This window comes from Schistocerca nitens, chromosome 9 (genome assembly GCF_023898315.1).
Source record: "Schistocerca nitens isolate TAMUIC-IGC-003100 chromosome 9, iqSchNite1.1, whole genome shotgun sequence".
Classification (NCBI taxonomy): Eukaryota; Metazoa; Arthropoda; class Insecta; order Orthoptera; family Acrididae; genus Schistocerca; species Schistocerca nitens.
In genome coordinates, this window is record NC_064622.1 from 347083254 (window position 1) to 347100944 (window position 17691).

At 40.7% G+C, this 17691-nt stretch overlaps 2 protein-coding genes across 3 annotated transcripts in view; one reads left to right on the top strand and one right to left on the bottom strand.

Moving 5' to 3' along the window:
- Nucleotides 1-15054, top strand: part of LOC126203068 (zinc finger CCHC domain-containing protein 17-like) — a 71990-nt gene extending 56936 nt beyond the window's left edge. Inside the window, exons 4-7 of one of the 2 annotated variants that reach the window (XM_049937306.1) lie at nt 5990-6119; nt 6241-6372; nt 13660-13743; nt 14803-15054. In XM_049937306.1, the coding sequence (XP_049793263.1) occupies nt 5990-6119; nt 6241-6372; nt 13660-13743; nt 14803-14937 (481 nt within the window). In that variant the 3' untranslated portion in view covers nt 14938-15054. The remainder of the gene's footprint in view (nt 1-5989; nt 6120-6240; nt 6373-13659; nt 13744-14802) is intronic. The other variant, XM_049937307.1, reaches the window with a different exon arrangement.
- LOC126203065 (39S ribosomal protein L44, mitochondrial) overlaps nt 1-17691 on the bottom strand; it is a 644782-nt gene that overhangs the window by 116241 nt on the left and 510850 nt on the right. The gene's annotated exons all lie outside the window — the stretch shown is intronic.

Sequence of the window (17691 nt, forward strand, 5' to 3'; positions counted from 1 at the left end):
CATCACCATATTGAATTCCAGCATTATTGATGGAGGGCACCACGAACTTAGTAAGTCATTTTCAGACAGGTGTCCAGATACTTCTGATCACATGGTGTATATATAGGGTGATTTTTTTCCACCGTGTACAAACTCTAAGGATTGATCGATGTGTGGATACGGAACAGAAAAGGTTTAATGAACTTATGTCTGTAAATGTATGGTTTCTATGCTAGAGGTCATTTATTCAATCATACTTTGATACAGGGGCTGTGGGCTACTTGCACTATACCATGCAGTCACAGTTACAATATGCATGGTTTCCTCCTAGAGGATGAAATGGTTCCTCATACATAATGCGCTAATGCCCTCTCCTGCTGTAGTAACTGGTGATGTGTCCAGTTCGCTTTTTTGCTGGCTCACCTTGTAGTTGCTGTGATACAGTGTTTTACACAATCATTTTGTATTTGAATCAAGAGCTTGCCAACATTGTGTTTACTTATGGGAAGGCAATGGCAACAGGCGGCGGGCAGCAAGGTTGTATCAGGAGACCTATTCCCAGTGACAACCACCGCAGCATTCAATGTTTGCAACAGTGTTTCGTCATTTGTCTGAGTCAGGGTTGTTTCAGGAAGCAGAAAATCATGAAGAACGTACCTGAAATGAAATGTTTGGACACCAGACTTGGAGGAAAATGTGACTATCACTGTGGAAGGTGACCGCCATGTCAGTACCAGGCAGTTGGCCGGCCGGTACAGGGAAGCTAGATAACGAAGTGGAACATTCTCCATGAAAATTGTTGCAATCCTTATCACTTACAACATGCACAGGGCTCACTAGCAACAAACTTTCCATATTGGGAACAGTTTTGTCGCTGGTTTCTTCACCAGGCAACCATGATTCTGGGATTTGTGTCATCCAATCATATTCACAGATGAGGCGACCTTTATGTGGAGTGGTATCTTCATCTTTCATAACAGTCATTTGTGGTATAGTATCCAGAACCCCCATGGTATGGTGACAGCGAATCATCAGCATTGTTCCAGCCAGAATGTGTGGGCCAGGATAATTGGTGATTGTATTTTGGGACCAGTCTTCCTCCCACATTGCCTAACAGGCCGGAAACTGTCGGCGTTTCTTGTGGATTTCGCCTCCACCACTGGAAGAAGTGCCATTGGTGATTCGAAGGGCTGTGTGGCTGCTACATGGTAGTGCTCCAGTCCATTTCGCCATTAATGTTCAGACACATCTGTAATGTGTCTTCCCTGGTCAATGGATCAGCAAGGGGGTCCAGTTGCATGGCCTGCTCATTCACCAGATATCAACCCCTGCAATTTCTGGTTATTGGGTCATTTCAAAAGTATCGTGTATGCAGAGCCCGTTCCAGATGTGGAGACACTGGAGCAGCATATTCATGCTGCCTTTGACACTGTTTGGATGCAGCATGGCCAATGTGAATGTGAGACACAGAACATGCTACAGTGCGTACACGCATGCATTGAGGAACATGGAAGCCATTTTCAATACATACTATAACAGTGGCTGCATGGAACAATGTGTATTATACCGCAGTCTCTGTAACAATGTATGATTGAATAAATGGTCTCTAGTGTGGAAACCATGCATTTCCGGACAAGTTCATTAGACCTTTTTTGTTCTGTATCCCCTCATCGATCAATCCCTAGTACATGATTCTGTATATTTCCATGTGGTAAGCAGTTTTTGCCATACTTCGTACCTTAATCACCTGTTGTAGTGTCTCTCCAATTGTTCTCTTTGAATGCTAATGCATTTGCGACTGGTGGTACAGATACCAGTTTTATTTTTTCCTCTCAGTTACTACAGAGGAAAATCACATACAAAAATTTCACTTTTGTTAACGTATTTCATAAAGTATACAGCCTCTTATGCAGCAGTCTGAATGTGAGTTTGGCTTACTGATTTTCCCTGCTGACACCCTACATTGTACTGTACTTTATTAGTTTCTGACTGTACATGTTCCACACCAGCATGTTTTCATTTGAATAATAATGTTGTTGTTGTGGTCTTCAGTCCTGAGACTGGTTTGATGCAGCTCTCCACGCTACTCTATCCTGTGCAAGCTTCTTCATCTCCCAGTAACTACTGCAACCTACATCCTTCTGAATCTGCTGAGTGTATTCATCTCTTGGTCTCCCTCTACGATTTTTACCCTCTGCGCTGCCCTCCAATACTAAATTGGTGATCCCTTAATGCCTCAGAACATGTCCTACCAACCGATTCCTTCTTCTAGTCAAGTTGTGCCACAAACTCCTCTTCTCCCCAATCCTATTCAATACCTCCTCATTAGTTATGTGATCTACCCATCTAATCTTCAGCATTCTTCTGTAGCACCACATTTCGAAAGATTCTATTCTCTTCTTGTCTAAACTATTTATCGTCCATTTTTCACTTCCATACATGGCTACACTCCATACAAATACTTTCAGAAATGACTTCCTGACACTTAAATCTATACTTAATGTTAACAAATTTCTCTTCTTCAGAAACGCATTCCTTGCCATTGCCAGTCTACATTTTATATCCTCTCTACTTCGACCATCATCAGTTATTTTACTCCCTAAATAGCAAAACTCCTTTACTACTTTAAGTGTCTCATTTCCTAATCTAATTCCCTCAGCATGACCCGACTTAATTCGACTATATTCCATTATCATCGATTTGCTTTTGTTGATGTTCATTTTATATACTCCTTTCAGGACACTATCCATTCTGTTCAACTGCTCTTCCAAGCCCTTTGCTGTCTGACAGAATTACAATGTCATCGGCGAACCTCAAAGTTTTTATTTCTTCTCCATGGATATTAATGCCTACTCCGAACTTTTCTTTTGTTTCCTTCACTGTTTGCTCAATATAAAGATTGAATAACATCGGGGGTAGGTTACAACCCGGTCTCACTCCCTTCCCAACCACTGCTTCCCTTTCATGCCCCTCGACTCTTATAACTGCCATCTGGTTTCTGTACAAATTGTAAATAGCCTTTCACTCCCTGTATTTTACCCCTGCCACCTTCAGAATTTGAAAGAGAGTATTCCAGTCAACATTGTCAAACGCTTTCTCTAAGTCTACAAATGCTATATATGTAGGTTTGCCTTTTCTTAATCTAGCTTCTAAGATAAGTCGTAGGGTCAGTATTGCCTCACGTGCTCCAATATTTCTATGGAATCCAAACTGATCTTCCCCGAGGTCGGCTTCTACTAGTTTTTCCATTCGTCTGTAAAGAATTCGTGTTAGTATTTTGCAGCTGTGGCTTATTAAACTGATTGTTCGGTAATTTTCACATCTGTCAACACCTGCTTTCTTTGGAATTGGAATTATTATATTCTTCTTGAATTCTGAGGGTATTTCGCCTGTCTCATACATCTTGCTCAACAGATGGTAGAGTTTTGTCAGGACTGGCTCTCCCAAGGCCGTCAATAGTTCTAATGGAATGTTGTCTACTCCCGGGGCCTTGTTTCGGTTCAGGTCTTTCAGTGCTCTGTCAAACTCTTCACGCAGTATCATATCTCCCATTTCATCTTCATCTACATCCTCTTCCATTTCCATAATATTGTCTTCAAGTACATCGCCCTTGTATGGACCCTCTATATACTCCTTCCACCTTTCTGCTTTCCCTTCTTTGCTTAGAACTTGGTTTCCATCTGAGCTCTTGATATTCATACAAGTGGCTCTCTTTTCTCCAAAGGTCTCTTTAATTTTCCTGTAGGCAGTATCTATCTTACCCCTAGTGAGACAAGCCTCTATATCCTTACATTTGTCCTCCAGCCATCCCTGCTTAGCCATTTTGCACTTCCTGTCGATCTCATTTTTGAGACATTTGTATTCCTTTTTGCCTGCTTCATTTACTGCATTTTTATATTTTCTCCTTTCATCAATTAAGTTCAATATTTCTTCTGTTACCCAAGGATTTCTGGCAGTCCTCGTCTTTTTACCTACTTTATTCTCTGCTGCATTCACTACTTCATCCCTCAAAGCTACCCATTCTTCTTCTACTGTATTTCTTTTCCCCATTCCTGTCAATTGTTCCCTTATGCTCTCCTTGAAACTCTGTACAACCTCTGGTTCTTTCAGTTTATCCAGGTCCCATCTCCTTAAATTCTCACCTTTTTGCAGTTTCTTCAGTTTTAATCTACAGTTTATAACCAGCAGATTGTGGTCAGAGTCCACGTCTGCCCCTGGAAATGTCTTACAATTTAAAACCTGGTTCCTAAATCTCTGTCTTACCATTATATAATCTATCTGAAACCTGTCAGTATCTCCAGGCTTCTTCCATGTATACAACCTTCTTTTATGATTCTTGAACCAAGTTTTAGCTATGATTAAGTTGCGCTCTGTGCAAAATTCTACCAGGCAGCTTCCTCTTTCATTTCTTCCCCCCAATCCATATTCACCTACTACGTTTCCTTCTCTCCCTTTTCCTACTACCGAATTCGAGTCACCTATGACTATTAAATTTTCGTCTCCCTTCACTATCTGAATAATTTCCTTTATTTCATCATACATTTCTTCAATTTCTTTGTCATCTGCAGAGCTAGTTGGCATATAAACTTGTACTACTGTGGTAGGCGTGGGCTTCGTGTCTATCATGGCCACAATAATGCGTTCACTATGCTGTTTGTAGTAGCTTACCCACACTCCTATTTTTTTATTCAATATTAAACCTACTCCTGCATTACCCTGAATTCGCCTGACCAAAAGTCTTGTTCCTCCTGCCATCGAACTTCACTAATTCCCACTATATCTACCTTTAACCTATCCATTTCCCTTTTTAAATTTTCTAACCTACCTGCCCGATTAAGGGATCTGACATACAACGCTCCGATCCGTAGAACGCCAGTTTTCTTTCTCCTGATAACGACGTCCTCCTGAGTAGTCTCCGCCCGGTGATCCGAATGGGGGACTATTTTACTTCCGGAATATTTTACCCAATAGGACGCCATCATCATTTATCCATACAGTAAAGCTGCATGGCCTCGGGAAAAATTACAGCCGTAGTTTCCCCTTGCTTTCAGCCGTTCGCAGTACCAGCACAGCAAGGCCGTTTTGGTCAATGTTGCAAGGCCAGGTCAGTCAATCATCCAGACTGTTGCCCCTGCAACTACTGAAAAGGCTGCTGCCCCTCTTCAGGAACCACACGTTTGTCTGGCCTCTCAACAGATACCCCTCCGTTGTGGTTGCACATACGGTATGGCTATCTGTATCGCTGAGGCACACAAGCCTCCCCACCAACGGCAAGGTCCGTGGTTCATGGAAGGATAACAACAACAACAACAACAACAACAATATGCACAATAGATAGTAATGGTTAGTGTTTTATATTTCAGTTTAGTCGCTAATATGACCATAAACTTGATCAATCAGCTGCAGATTAAGCTGTTTAGCACATTTTCAACTACAATATCTGTTTCACAACCTGTGTGACTCGGATCAACCCCTCTTCTTCCAGCTCGCCCCACAAATATTTACGATGTCCCTTAACTGTGCAAGCAGAGCTGTCCCACACAAATATTCTTTGCTCCTATAATTCTCTTGGTCTTAAACTGTATTACTCCCCCCCCCCCCCTCCCTCCTGCTCTCCCTCTCCCCCATCTATCTATTCACATTTCTTAGCCCTCTGTGTCTACCAGCCTTTTACTTTTGTAAATAAATAGGTTTGTGTATCCTCCTCTACTATGTTTTCTCAGCAGTTCCTCTTTACCATGTCTCTGCACTGGTTTGCACCTGGGTTGCCTTTCTGTACCTCTACATTCCTTTTCTTTTCTGTTATTATACCTTGATTCCCGAGCCCTCACTCTTCTGATTCTTTCGCCTCATTCAGGTTCAAATGAAGTACCTCAATGTGGCAAGTATTCATTCTAATGAGGCTGCAATACCAGAAAAATGTAATGTGTGTATGTGTGTGTGTTTAGAATAGAAACATATTTTCATGGCTGTTGCATTTTATAAAAGTTTAAATTTATTCTACTACCAGCCAAGACGAACTCAAAAGAAAGTCCTTCGACCCGTCTTCAAGGAGAAAAGTTATTGAACTTGAAGCAGTGTTAAAGACAACGTGTACAAAATGTGGTACTTATGGACATTTAGCAAAAGATTGCTTCAAGGTAAGAACTGTTCATAGACTGCTCCAGCAATTTCTTGGCATTCTGCTGCTACAGACAAGCGCATAATTTCTCTCTTAATATTTATATAGTAAATTCTTTAAATATGCATTTAATTTTATAGAGTCCAGATGGGAAAACCTATGAGCTTTTGCCAGACGATGACGATGATGATGATGTGCCTGGTGTACTTGCTCAGCTAGCTGAAGAGGCACAGAAAACAAAGCATAGTAAGAAAGCAAAGAAAATTAAAAAGGTAACACACTATGAAATCTCTTCAATGATTAATAACACCTACAAGTTGTAGTTTAGAAAAAGCTTTTATTTATACAATAATGCTTGTTTAATTTCAATGAAAATGCCAATGCTCTTTCATATTGTCATGTCGAAACCACAGTCAATTCCAAATCAGAAGTCAGGGTCCTCAGTGAAGTACAACACTTACAAGTAACCTGGATGGAGAGTGCAGCTATTTATATAAACATCGAATATTATAGTGTGTTGATGTTTTTTCACAAACATCGAATATTCCAGATATGGTAAATACTAAATAACAAATAATTGTTGACAGTCGGTTTTGAACTGGTGACCCGCATCACATTAGCCAACGATGCTAACCACTCCACCATAATGCATGCACCACAGTCATGGCAGTATATAATGGCTCTCGTAATTGTACTGTATGTAAAATGGTCTCCCCTGCAGCTACTATTCTCTAAGATTCCTAAACACATGCATAACACAGTTTATAGTTCAAAATAAGTTACATTTATATTATCGTATGTTATAATCGGTTTAACTAAGGTTCTATGAAGAAACTTGATGCATCAGAATTAGCAATTACAATTCACCATCTACAAGCATATATTTTTCATTGAGGTCTTTAAAGAAAACAACACCCTTTTCACTTTGTTCGGCCAATTGAGTCTCTCAAGTTTTTTCCCCCCTCTCAGCAGCATCACTGTTGGCATACAGGTGCCCCAACCACTTGGTTATGGTGAATTTACCATTATTTGCCCAGAAACCAACTGATCTATCTCCTGTATGAAATACCACCACCAGTCTCCAAAGTCCAGCAGCGATCTTGGATGGTACAAATGTATCAGCATTTTGTTGCATCATCGTATTTGACTGGAAGGTCTCGTGGTCTAAGGTTTTATCTTGGTTGGCTATTATGTGTATGCCATGCTTGATGGATGTTCTTCTGATATTGAACCCAGCAGCAAAAGAAGTGTGATGTAGAGATGCACAGATATGGGGCAGGGGGTGTATCTTTTAAGTTGTGGAGGCCATTATGTGATCTTTGGAGGGGCCTAGGGTTTTAAAGATTTCCTGCACTTAGTATTGATGGAATGAATGGGGTCATGAAGAAAAGTTTTTTGCATTTGTGTGTTGAAACAGGCCCTTTGCCTCATATTGCCTATGATCATGTGACACTGTAGTGGAACTTTTGTCTGCTGAGATGGTAATTGTAGTGGTCTGACTTCAGATCACAGATGGCACAGGATTTAGCTGGAATAGGATTTGAGGTTTCAGAGAAGTTTGTAGGAAAGTTTGCAGGACAGTGTTGGAAATGTAGATCTCCTGACATGCCTGGAGATTATAGTGTTAAGAGGACAGGAGGAGCATTATTTTGGAATTGGAAATATTCCGGCATGCTTTAATTCTCACTCTGATGTTTGTGGATCAGTGCATAGTGGTCAGGTAGTGGTTCCAGTTAAGTGTCCAAGTGACTGTGAAGATAACTTCAACTAGGACAGTGATGTAAAATATTAAAGGTTTGGGTTCGAATTGTTGTTTTTGTACATAATTATAACTTTGATATGGTGAGAAAGCTGAAGGTACACCAACCCGGTTCTGATTACTATGGTGGTCCGGAGTGTGAAAGAAAGCACTGTTGGTTGCTGTTTGTAATTGTTATAGCAGTCATACACCCACTATACGACCAACATGGCATATGCTGCTTCATGGAGAATTATTCTGTAAATGCCAACACACCAAGTGCTTAATTATTTTCTCTTCTTGTTAGTGAGATATAACTAAAATGGAGTGGAATTGAGGTTTTTCTAGGTAATTTTGCCGTCCTATATTAAAACAATGTTGTAGTTCATTGCCATTGTATTATAGCACTTTGCGTTGGGGTCATTAGTTTAAGTCTTCGTCAGTCTCACTCATGCTTTTTGCGCACAGTGTGTCCCTGAATATTACATCTATATTCTCAAGAACATAAATGAGAACATCAAGACAGAAGTTTTAAGCCGTGCAGGTATTGGCGAAGAATTTGAGGGTATTGGCAAAGAATTTGAGGGAAGGCTGAGGTCCATCAAGGATCTGCTTCAAGTCCACTGCTATTCAATCTGGCCATGAACTTACGTCACAGAGAATCTACAGAAACCAACTCCATGTAAACTTTTATACGCTGATGACATAGTTCTAATAACAAAAACTCTACTAGAAGTTCAATATTATCTTAATGTTTGGTGTTCATTGCTAGAACATAGAGGATTTAGAGTAAGTAGGACCAACAGAGTATAAGTATTGCAACTTATCAAGAACAACCCTCAGTTTGAAACCACAACTTCATGAAGACAATGCCCTCATATCATTAACCGATCATTTCAAGTACCTTGAATCAGTAATAACATCCACAGCTACTGTGAATAAAGACATTGAAAACCTTGGTGGTTAAACTGGAGGTACTAATAGGATTTATCTGCAATGCGAAAATGCCTATTGTCACATGCATCTCCTATCTCATCAAAGCAGCCATGTGGTCTACAAATTAAGCTGCAACCACTGTGCTGCCTTCTAAGTGTGCATCACAGCTACTAAGCTGTCAGTCCGCATGAATGGCGACTGACAAATTGTCACTAAGAGGAAGTTATTGAAATCACCCAGTTGCTGAACGTACTGCTCAAGAAGAAGTGATTCACTTCAGCGATTGCTTCACAGCCTGTGCCAGGTGAGAACTCTCCCTACAACAGATCCTTCATTCCCATAACCCCCAAGGCCACAACCTTCACGGGTCTGATATTCTGGCCTGATGCGTTTGACAGCCTGCTATAACATATGGGCCCAGATGACAGGTGTCATGCAATGCTCCTAATCCAGAATGAGATTTTCACTCTGCAGCGAAGTGTGCACTGATATGAAACTTCATGGCAGATTAAAACTGTGTGCCGCACTGAGACTTGAGACCTTTGCCTTTCGCGGGCAAGTGCTCTACCATCTGAGCCACCCAAGCACGACTCATGCCCCATCCTCACAGCTTCACTTCTGCCAGTACCTCGTCTCCTACCTTCCAAACTTTACAGAAACTCTCCTGCGAACCTTGCAGACGTAACACTCCTGAAAGAAAGGATATTGCGAAGACATGGCTTGGACACAGCCAGGGGGATGTTTCCAGAATGCTTTACAGCTTCTGTAAAGTTTGGAAGGTAAGAGACGAGGTACTGGCAGAAGTGAAGCTGTGAGGACGGGGCGTGAGTCGTGCTTGCACTTGACCACGAAAGGCAAAGGTCCTGAGTTCGAGTCTCTGTCCGGCACAGTTTTAATCTGCCAGGAAGTTTCAATGCTCCTAATATTTGCAAGCAATGCTGTCACTGTCTCAGTAATAGCCGCAGGACATGCCACACATTTCAGATTATTGAAATCTGCAGTCATACTATAAAGTCAGCAGCACTGGGATCCAGACCTCAGTCATGTTTGGCTGCACTTACTTTCACTCCTTGTTTGCAGTGTTGCTTGGCTTCACGTATTGCTGTGTTGATGTTCTCGATTTGGTTTACACCTGGCCTTGTCATTCTGTCATCTTGTCTTGTTGTCCTTAGTGGTTTTCTGGAACTCACTGTTTGATGGCCTAGGCTGCTTGGTCAGTGCCTCCTAGTCCTGTCATATTCTGGTTACTATAGTAACTCGCTGTCCTCCACCTTCGTATCCCCTTCCCTTCTCCCACTCCAACACTACAAAGTCATATCTGCATGCACCTACAGCCTTTTTCCTTTCTCTGCTTTTCTCCACTCCCTTTTCTTTCCCCCGTCTCTCAGCACAAGAAGTTGACTCTGCATGTAAAAGCCCTGTCCTATCCCCCCCACATCCATGACAACCTCACAGACAGCACATCATCGTCATCTACCCTTACAACACTGTCTCTCCCCCCATCCCTAACCCATTCCTCCTCCTTGCCCTCACAACACAACCCCCCTTGCTACTCTTGTCAGATGCAGTCGCAGTATGCAGTCTGGCCACAGTAACCAATATCAGTGGCCAAATGTGTATGAGATGAGCTTGTGTGTATGGTTTCTATTTCTAAAGGAGGACTTTTATGCCCAGAACCTCAAATCTGGATAAACATCAACTCTATAATGGAATGACGAGAATGAAAATTTGTGCCGGAACAGGGCTCTAACTCGGATTTCCTGCTCGCAATAAGCAGGATATCCGGGTTTGAGTACCGGTTCGCACAAATTTTCATTGTCATCACTCCATCATACAGCTGGTGGTTGTCGATATTCACAACTGCGAATACATTTTATGTATTTTCAATGTGGTGTGCCATGGCGCTAATCAGATGAACAGAACCTCCAGGTTACAGAGGCAAGGATGCTCAGCTGGCCTGGAGAAATGAATCTAAAAGACAGACTCATTTAAGGAAACAAACATAGTGGAAAAACTTCAAGAAAATCCCCTACACTAGTACAGGAATATCATGTGCTGTAAACCTTACAATATGACAAGGACAATACTTTACATAAAATAAGTGAGAAGAAGCATTGGATAAACATTGAATATGGATTAGGACCCACTCCACTGTGGAAACCATGGGACTGAACCTTGAAATGACGCAAATACGTTCAGAATGGCATAATGAGGCTAGAAGGGATGACCCCAAGAGACATGGGGATTAAAGCACAGAAGTAGAAAAAATATCTTTTATTTTCACTTCTCTTTCATATGCACTTTTAACAATACTCTGTGGTACCCCACTCCTATTTCTTGTTTTCTAAGTTCACACATTACAAGCTTTCTTAGTTCCTAGTTCATCACTTGTATTCTTATTTCATTGTAAACTGTATGTTGTTATGAGCATATAGAAAATATCATACTATGTAACTTTCTTTTTTGCTGACACATATTACCTCCATAACCATGTATATACTGCATTATACCAATTTCTGCTATCTTGAAAATGCAGTCTTGCTTCCTTCTGTGATTCAAACAGTATCTGACAATAGTATGAAAAGGATAGAGTGCTACTCACCTTATAGTGGAGATGTTGAGTTGTAAACAGGCACAACAAAAAGACTGCTAAGCAAGTAAGCTTTCAGCCAAACGGCCTTCTTATAAAGTACACACACACACACACACACAACCACTGTCTCTGGCTATCGAGGCCGGACAGCAAGCAGCTATGTGTGGTGGGAGAAGCAATCTGGGTGGCAGAGGTATGGAGAGGGAGGGATAGCACAATAATGGTGGGGGACAGTGAAGTGCTGCTTGTGGGAACATACAGGGATGTGGTGGGGACACGGTAGGGCAACTAGGTACAAGTGGGAGGTTACATGGTGGACAGGTGGGGAGGGGAGTGGAAAAGGAGAGAAATAAAAAGACTGTGGATGTGTTGGTGGAATAGAGAGAGGGCTGTTAAGCCCTGGAATGGGAGCAGGTTCGGGGACATGTGGGTGAAGGACAATAACAAAGGTTGAGGCCAGCGGGGTTACAAGAATGTAGGATATACTGCAGGGAGATTTCCCACCTGCACAATTCAGAAAAGCTGGTGTTAGTAGGAAGGATCCATATGGTGCAGGCTGTAAAGCAGTCACTGAAGTGAAGAATGTTGTGTTGCACAGCGTGCTCAGCAAGTGGCTAGTTCTGTTGCCTTTGGCCACAGTTTTTCAGTGGCTATTCATATGGACACACAGCTTGTTGGTTGTCATGTCGATGTAGAATGCAGCATAGTGGTTGCAACTTAACTTGTAGATCCCATGATAGCTTTCAGAAGTAGCCCTGGTTTCGATGACATAGGTGATGCTTGTGATTGGACTGGAATTGGTGGTGGTGGTGGTGGGAGGATGTATGAGACAGGTCTTGCATCTAGGTCCAATGATGATGTTTGGTTTGTGGGGCGGTCGTCAGTTCCTGTACACACAATCCAGTATGATGATGGAAGGATGAGGACAACACAAACACCCAGTCCCCAGGCAGAGAAAATCCTGAACCCAGCCGGGAATCGAACCTGGGACCCCGTGATCCAGAGGTAGCAACATTAGCCACTAGGCCATGAGCTGTGGACGCATCTAGGTCTGCTTCAGGAATATGAGCAATGAGGCAAGGGGTTTGGAATGGGGATGAGTAGGGATATTGTGTATGCTCAGTGGGCGGTGGAACACCACTGTGGGAAGTGTAGGAATGATAATGGGGTAAGATTTCCTCATTTCAGGGCATGAAGAGAGGTAGCAGAGAATGTGATTCAGCTGCTCCAGTCCTGAGTGGTACTGTGTTATGAGGGGAATGGGGCTTTGGGAGGTGGTGGGTGATTGGAGAGATAAAGGACAGGAGATCAGTTTCTGTACAAGTTTGGGAGGGTAATTTTGGTCCGTGAAGGCCTCGGTGAGATCCTTGATACATTTGGAGAGGGACTGCTGCTCATTACAGATGCTATGGTTATGAGTAGCTAGGTTGTATGGAAGGAACTTCATGATATGGGATCGGTGGCAATGTCCTATTGCTTGGTGGTCAGTAGGTTTGATATGGGCAGAGATACTGATGTAGCTATCTTTGAGGTGGAGGTCAACATCAAAGAAGGTGGCTTTTGGGTTGGGGAGGACCAGATGGGAGGAATGTGGATACAGTGTCCTCACACTCAACCCAGAGGTTTTGGATTCTGGGTGGTTGGGAAGGATTTCTCTAAATGGCCAATGAATAAATTGGCATAGAATGGTGCCAAGCAGGTGCTTTACTCTGTGTTTACAGTACTTGTATTTTTAGAGCCTAACTGCTTAATGAAACTTTTATTCAATAATAGCTTGTATTTTTTGTTAACTAGTGTGACAATTCTTCTGTGATATAGTAATACAACCTCTTTCATCACATCATTGATTCATCCTTAACAACTTGGATATGAATATTCCAATATGAGAACATTGATATTTAGAATTATGAATGGTACTGAATATTTTCATTTGTCATTCAGCACCCAATAACTGTTCACAGAAAGCACAACACACCATGCACTTCCAGATACCAGTAAGTATGTTATATACTGAAATTCTGCCCTATGTAACCATTCCTGATGCAGACTTGCAACTACACTTTGCTATACAATTTGCTCATGCTCGTTCAGATATTAATCAAATCATCAGAATAACTTTTTCCATGCCTATACAGCACTGCACTTCACAGTGAAGTGTTGCAAATGTGGGGCAGCTACAATGCTGCTTTTCTGTAGCCCATTGTTGTTGATCAGTGATACAATTTTCTTACTGTTGCACGAGTATGTTACATTTTTAATATGATTTTTAACTTATTTTATATTTTTTTGCAGCACAAGAAAAGTAAAAGTCACCACAAGAAATCGAAAAAGTCTAAAAAGAAACGAAAATATGCAAGTGATACATCTGACAGTGAGGTATAGTAGAACAGTAAATCTACCTATTGTTTGGTACTTTTCAACAGTAATTAAAAGAGCTTACATATTTGGTACTGAAAAATATCTGTCAGATTACCCAGGGTTGTAACAGGTCACAATACACATTGATTTGTTGTGCAGATCTTTACAGAGGTTGGAAAGAATGTCTATATCCCCTCTCTTATTTCAATTTGGGTGGGTGGATTTGCTCAAATTGTGCCCTCTGGACATTAGTGGTGAAGTACTTGTTACTCCATTTCCAGGAAAATCAGCAGAAGATCCACGAGTTTACAAATACCTGTCACAATGCCCTGACTGAACAACTGTAGAGTACTATCTGTGCACTTTTGTTTTGTTCTATAGTCCTCAGTCATGAGCCATTGGGCAAAGTGTGGATGCATAAGTAATAATCAGCTTTTGTATGTTAAAGTAATGACAGCGAAGCACCATTGTTGAACTCCTTGATCCTAAATTTTATATTTTTGTGAGCTCTAATTTTTATATGTATTATTATATTCCATTGTACCTGTACCTGTCACCTCATAAGACAACTGGACTCTGTTAAACTAAATACTTAAGACTCCATCAAATCTGTTTGTTGGTCTTAACCTCTAACACCAATTGAAATTGACATCATTTGAGTTGGACATGGAGTGTTTACCTTTGGTTATGTGGGAGAACTATAGAATCAGGATGGGTGGATGGGTATTTGACCCTCAACTCCTTGCCAATATACCTGCGCATCTTAACCAAGCAATTCCTCTGTTTGGTCAAGAAAAAACTGAAGACTTTGCAGAATGTTCATAGAAACAATACTAATAAATATGAACTGACTAATGAGGGAAAGTCTTTCATACAAAATACTGAACAAGATGATTTTGATGCCTAAAATGTTCCTCATATTGTACTCCACAATCCTATTAAATAGTAATTTATTCTGCAAGTAGTTTTGACTGGCTTTCATCATTTGGGATAAGGGGAGCATCATGATGTAATCATATTACACTTTAATATATGTTGTAATTATGGATCTGTGATTATCCCTACATTTTTTTCCAGCAGTGTTCTGAAAAATCAGCCAGCAGCAGCCCAAATAATGAAAGGAAAATAAAGGGACATCATAGTGAAAAGTCCCGCAGAAAGAGAAGCCATTCATTATCTCCAGAAAGTGTTTCCAAGAGGAAGAAACAGTAAAACATTGTACTATTGTAAAAAGATACTGATTTTACCAAAGACAATTTCAGGCAAATTCAACAGTCACCTTTGTATTTCCTTTTATGATTATTAGTAAAAATGAACTTGAAAAATCTACTTGTTATGTTTTTAAAAAATTAATTTAAGTGTGAATATCACCAGCTGATGTCCTAATGTGAAATTGCTAATTGAAGTACTCAGACAAAATCGTACACACCGTACCATCAATCCAAGTGATTTCTAGCAGTTTCATTTCTTACTAGTTAAATATGTCCCAATTGCTATAACCAGCCCTGCTATTCGTATTTTTAACACCAAAACTTTTATATAAGCATTTAAAGGAATTTGAAACCATTTTCCTTGGCGTTTTTCAGTATCAGGCTTGAATGATGATGCAACAAATCTTGTCATTCACACTCAAGAACTCTGGCAACAAGAACATAAAATGTGACACATTAGTGCTTCTGAAGAGCAGCATACTAATTGTTGGAAATAAAGCCAGACCCCTATTTACTTTTGCTTATATTCTTCTTCAAAAATATAAACAAGATTTACATGTAGCTGTTTACTATTGTTACAGTTTGATGCATCAGCCACAAAGTCACAAGATCACAAAAGTGTCACAAGTAGTATAAGCTATGTTGTTCCTTTGTCAGTGTCCATGGCAGTAAATTCAAATAAACTATTATTATATTCCTTATGTAGCTGGTTTTATAATTTGTCAGTGTAGTGAACATTACCAATTGCAACACAAAAGGGTCAGAATCTTCTTGTGACCTAAACATAGTTCCTTGCCCAGAAATGAGCAATAACACTTCCCTCTCCAGTAGTCCATGCTGTACTTGCATGATATTTCAATAGCGTAACCCTCAATCTTCATAAGGTGCGCCCTGAGGCTGAATCCAATGTGGAACAGGACCATTATTTATGCCTATGTAGGGATAGGTGCTCTGATCTGTCCACACTGCTCCACGTGCTCAGAGGTCTGTGCTGCTCATAGCAGCAACCACAGTATTTTACAGCTATAGCTGTTCCGACTGCTGTACACTTTTTGGCTGTTGTCATCTGATAGCTGCTCCTAGCGGGTGCAGGCCTCAGACGGAGCATTTGACATGACCTGCTGCAGTAATAGAACAGCGTAGTCCATGGGAAAGCTTAAATGATTGAAGTCAGAAGACTGAACTCGCAGTACAACTTGGGAGGTAGAACAGAATGAGAGATGGCAAAATTATTAGGTGCTAGTAGCACATCGGATGGAGTGCCTGGTGCGGTGCAGATCATTGATGAGTGCTTAGCCCCACAGAGGCATAAATACTGGACCCATTCCACAATGGATTCAGCCTCAGAGCACCTGATGGAGACTGTGTGGATTACCTGCAGAAAACATGATTATCCAACATGACAATGCCTTCACACAAAAGCCTGAAGACCTACAATATTGAAGCATTCAATTGGGGCAGAGGTATGATACACATATATGGTCTAGTTTTATCCAGATAACCTTTTAGCTAATTCTGTTTTTTAGGTCGCTTTTGGAGTTGCCACTACCACTTCTCATGCTTTGATTCAAACTGAAGTATGGAGAAGACCATTCTGGACTTATTAAGTGGAGAAATCTATGTCCAAACAGTTGGTGAGTCCTTTTGAGATATTGCCAGTGTCCTCTTGGACCTTCCAGTCAAATCTCATTAAATCCGTAGATGCAGTAGCAATCAAGTAGTAAATTTTGTTGTTGTGGGTTGGCTTCAGATCAGCTGTGCCATGCTGCAGGTTTCATTAAGTTCTATATCTTATTTTTATTGGCAGAGCTTGATCTCATGAAGTCTTACAAACTGCTTTTCAGCAAAATAATTAAAATTACCAAATCAGGGTCTTGAGTTCTGTCTTACTAAAGAAACCAAAAGGCAACTGGATTTTTTGTAATTTTCTTGTTATTATAGTTTATGTGGTGCAGAATTAAAATATTATTCACCCCAAGCAGTCTGATGTAACTCAAAAATTCTCGAGAAAATAAACTTTGAGGTATTCCAACCATTTTTAACTCACTACAGCTATAACAATTTTTCGATGAGCCACTGTGTCCTATGTGCAGCCCAGGAGGCTTTGTGAGGTCTCCGCCAAAATAATACCAACCTAAAGAACAAAACCCATCAAGCCTCATCATGCACTGACAAGAAACAGCTCTTATAAAGATTGTATCAATGTTGGTTTTAGAATATTTTTCTCTTCTTCTTTCAACGCATAATAGTTGACAATCAGGCAACAAGCAGAATAATGAATGCACAGTGATGCTATGATTTAAAAAGTAATAATAATTATGCAAAGAGGTTTGCGGTTTCCTCATTTGGCTGTCTATACTTTACCACCTGGGGCTATATAAATCCATGCCAAGTAGCACAGAGTATAGTTTCTATCTACATGAGTTTGCGATTGCAATGTGTACTCAAATTTGGCACGGCGAAACCATGCACTACACACTGACTGCTGCGTATCTGATTTGTGCTTGTTGTTGACTATAGTTGTAAAATTTAATATTTTGTGGAGATATTATTCTACATCTGACATATTGTAAATTTACACTCTTGATTTTAAAAGACGGGTAGAGTTTTGGCTTAAAGATGCTGCAACAAAATCTTGCATCGGAAGTTCAAAGGTGGTTAATCCAGAAGATGCAGCATTAACCTCAAAGATTTCCGATCTAGACTAACGTTCAAGATGATGCTGTAACAATTTCAGGCTCCATGGTTTCAAGCA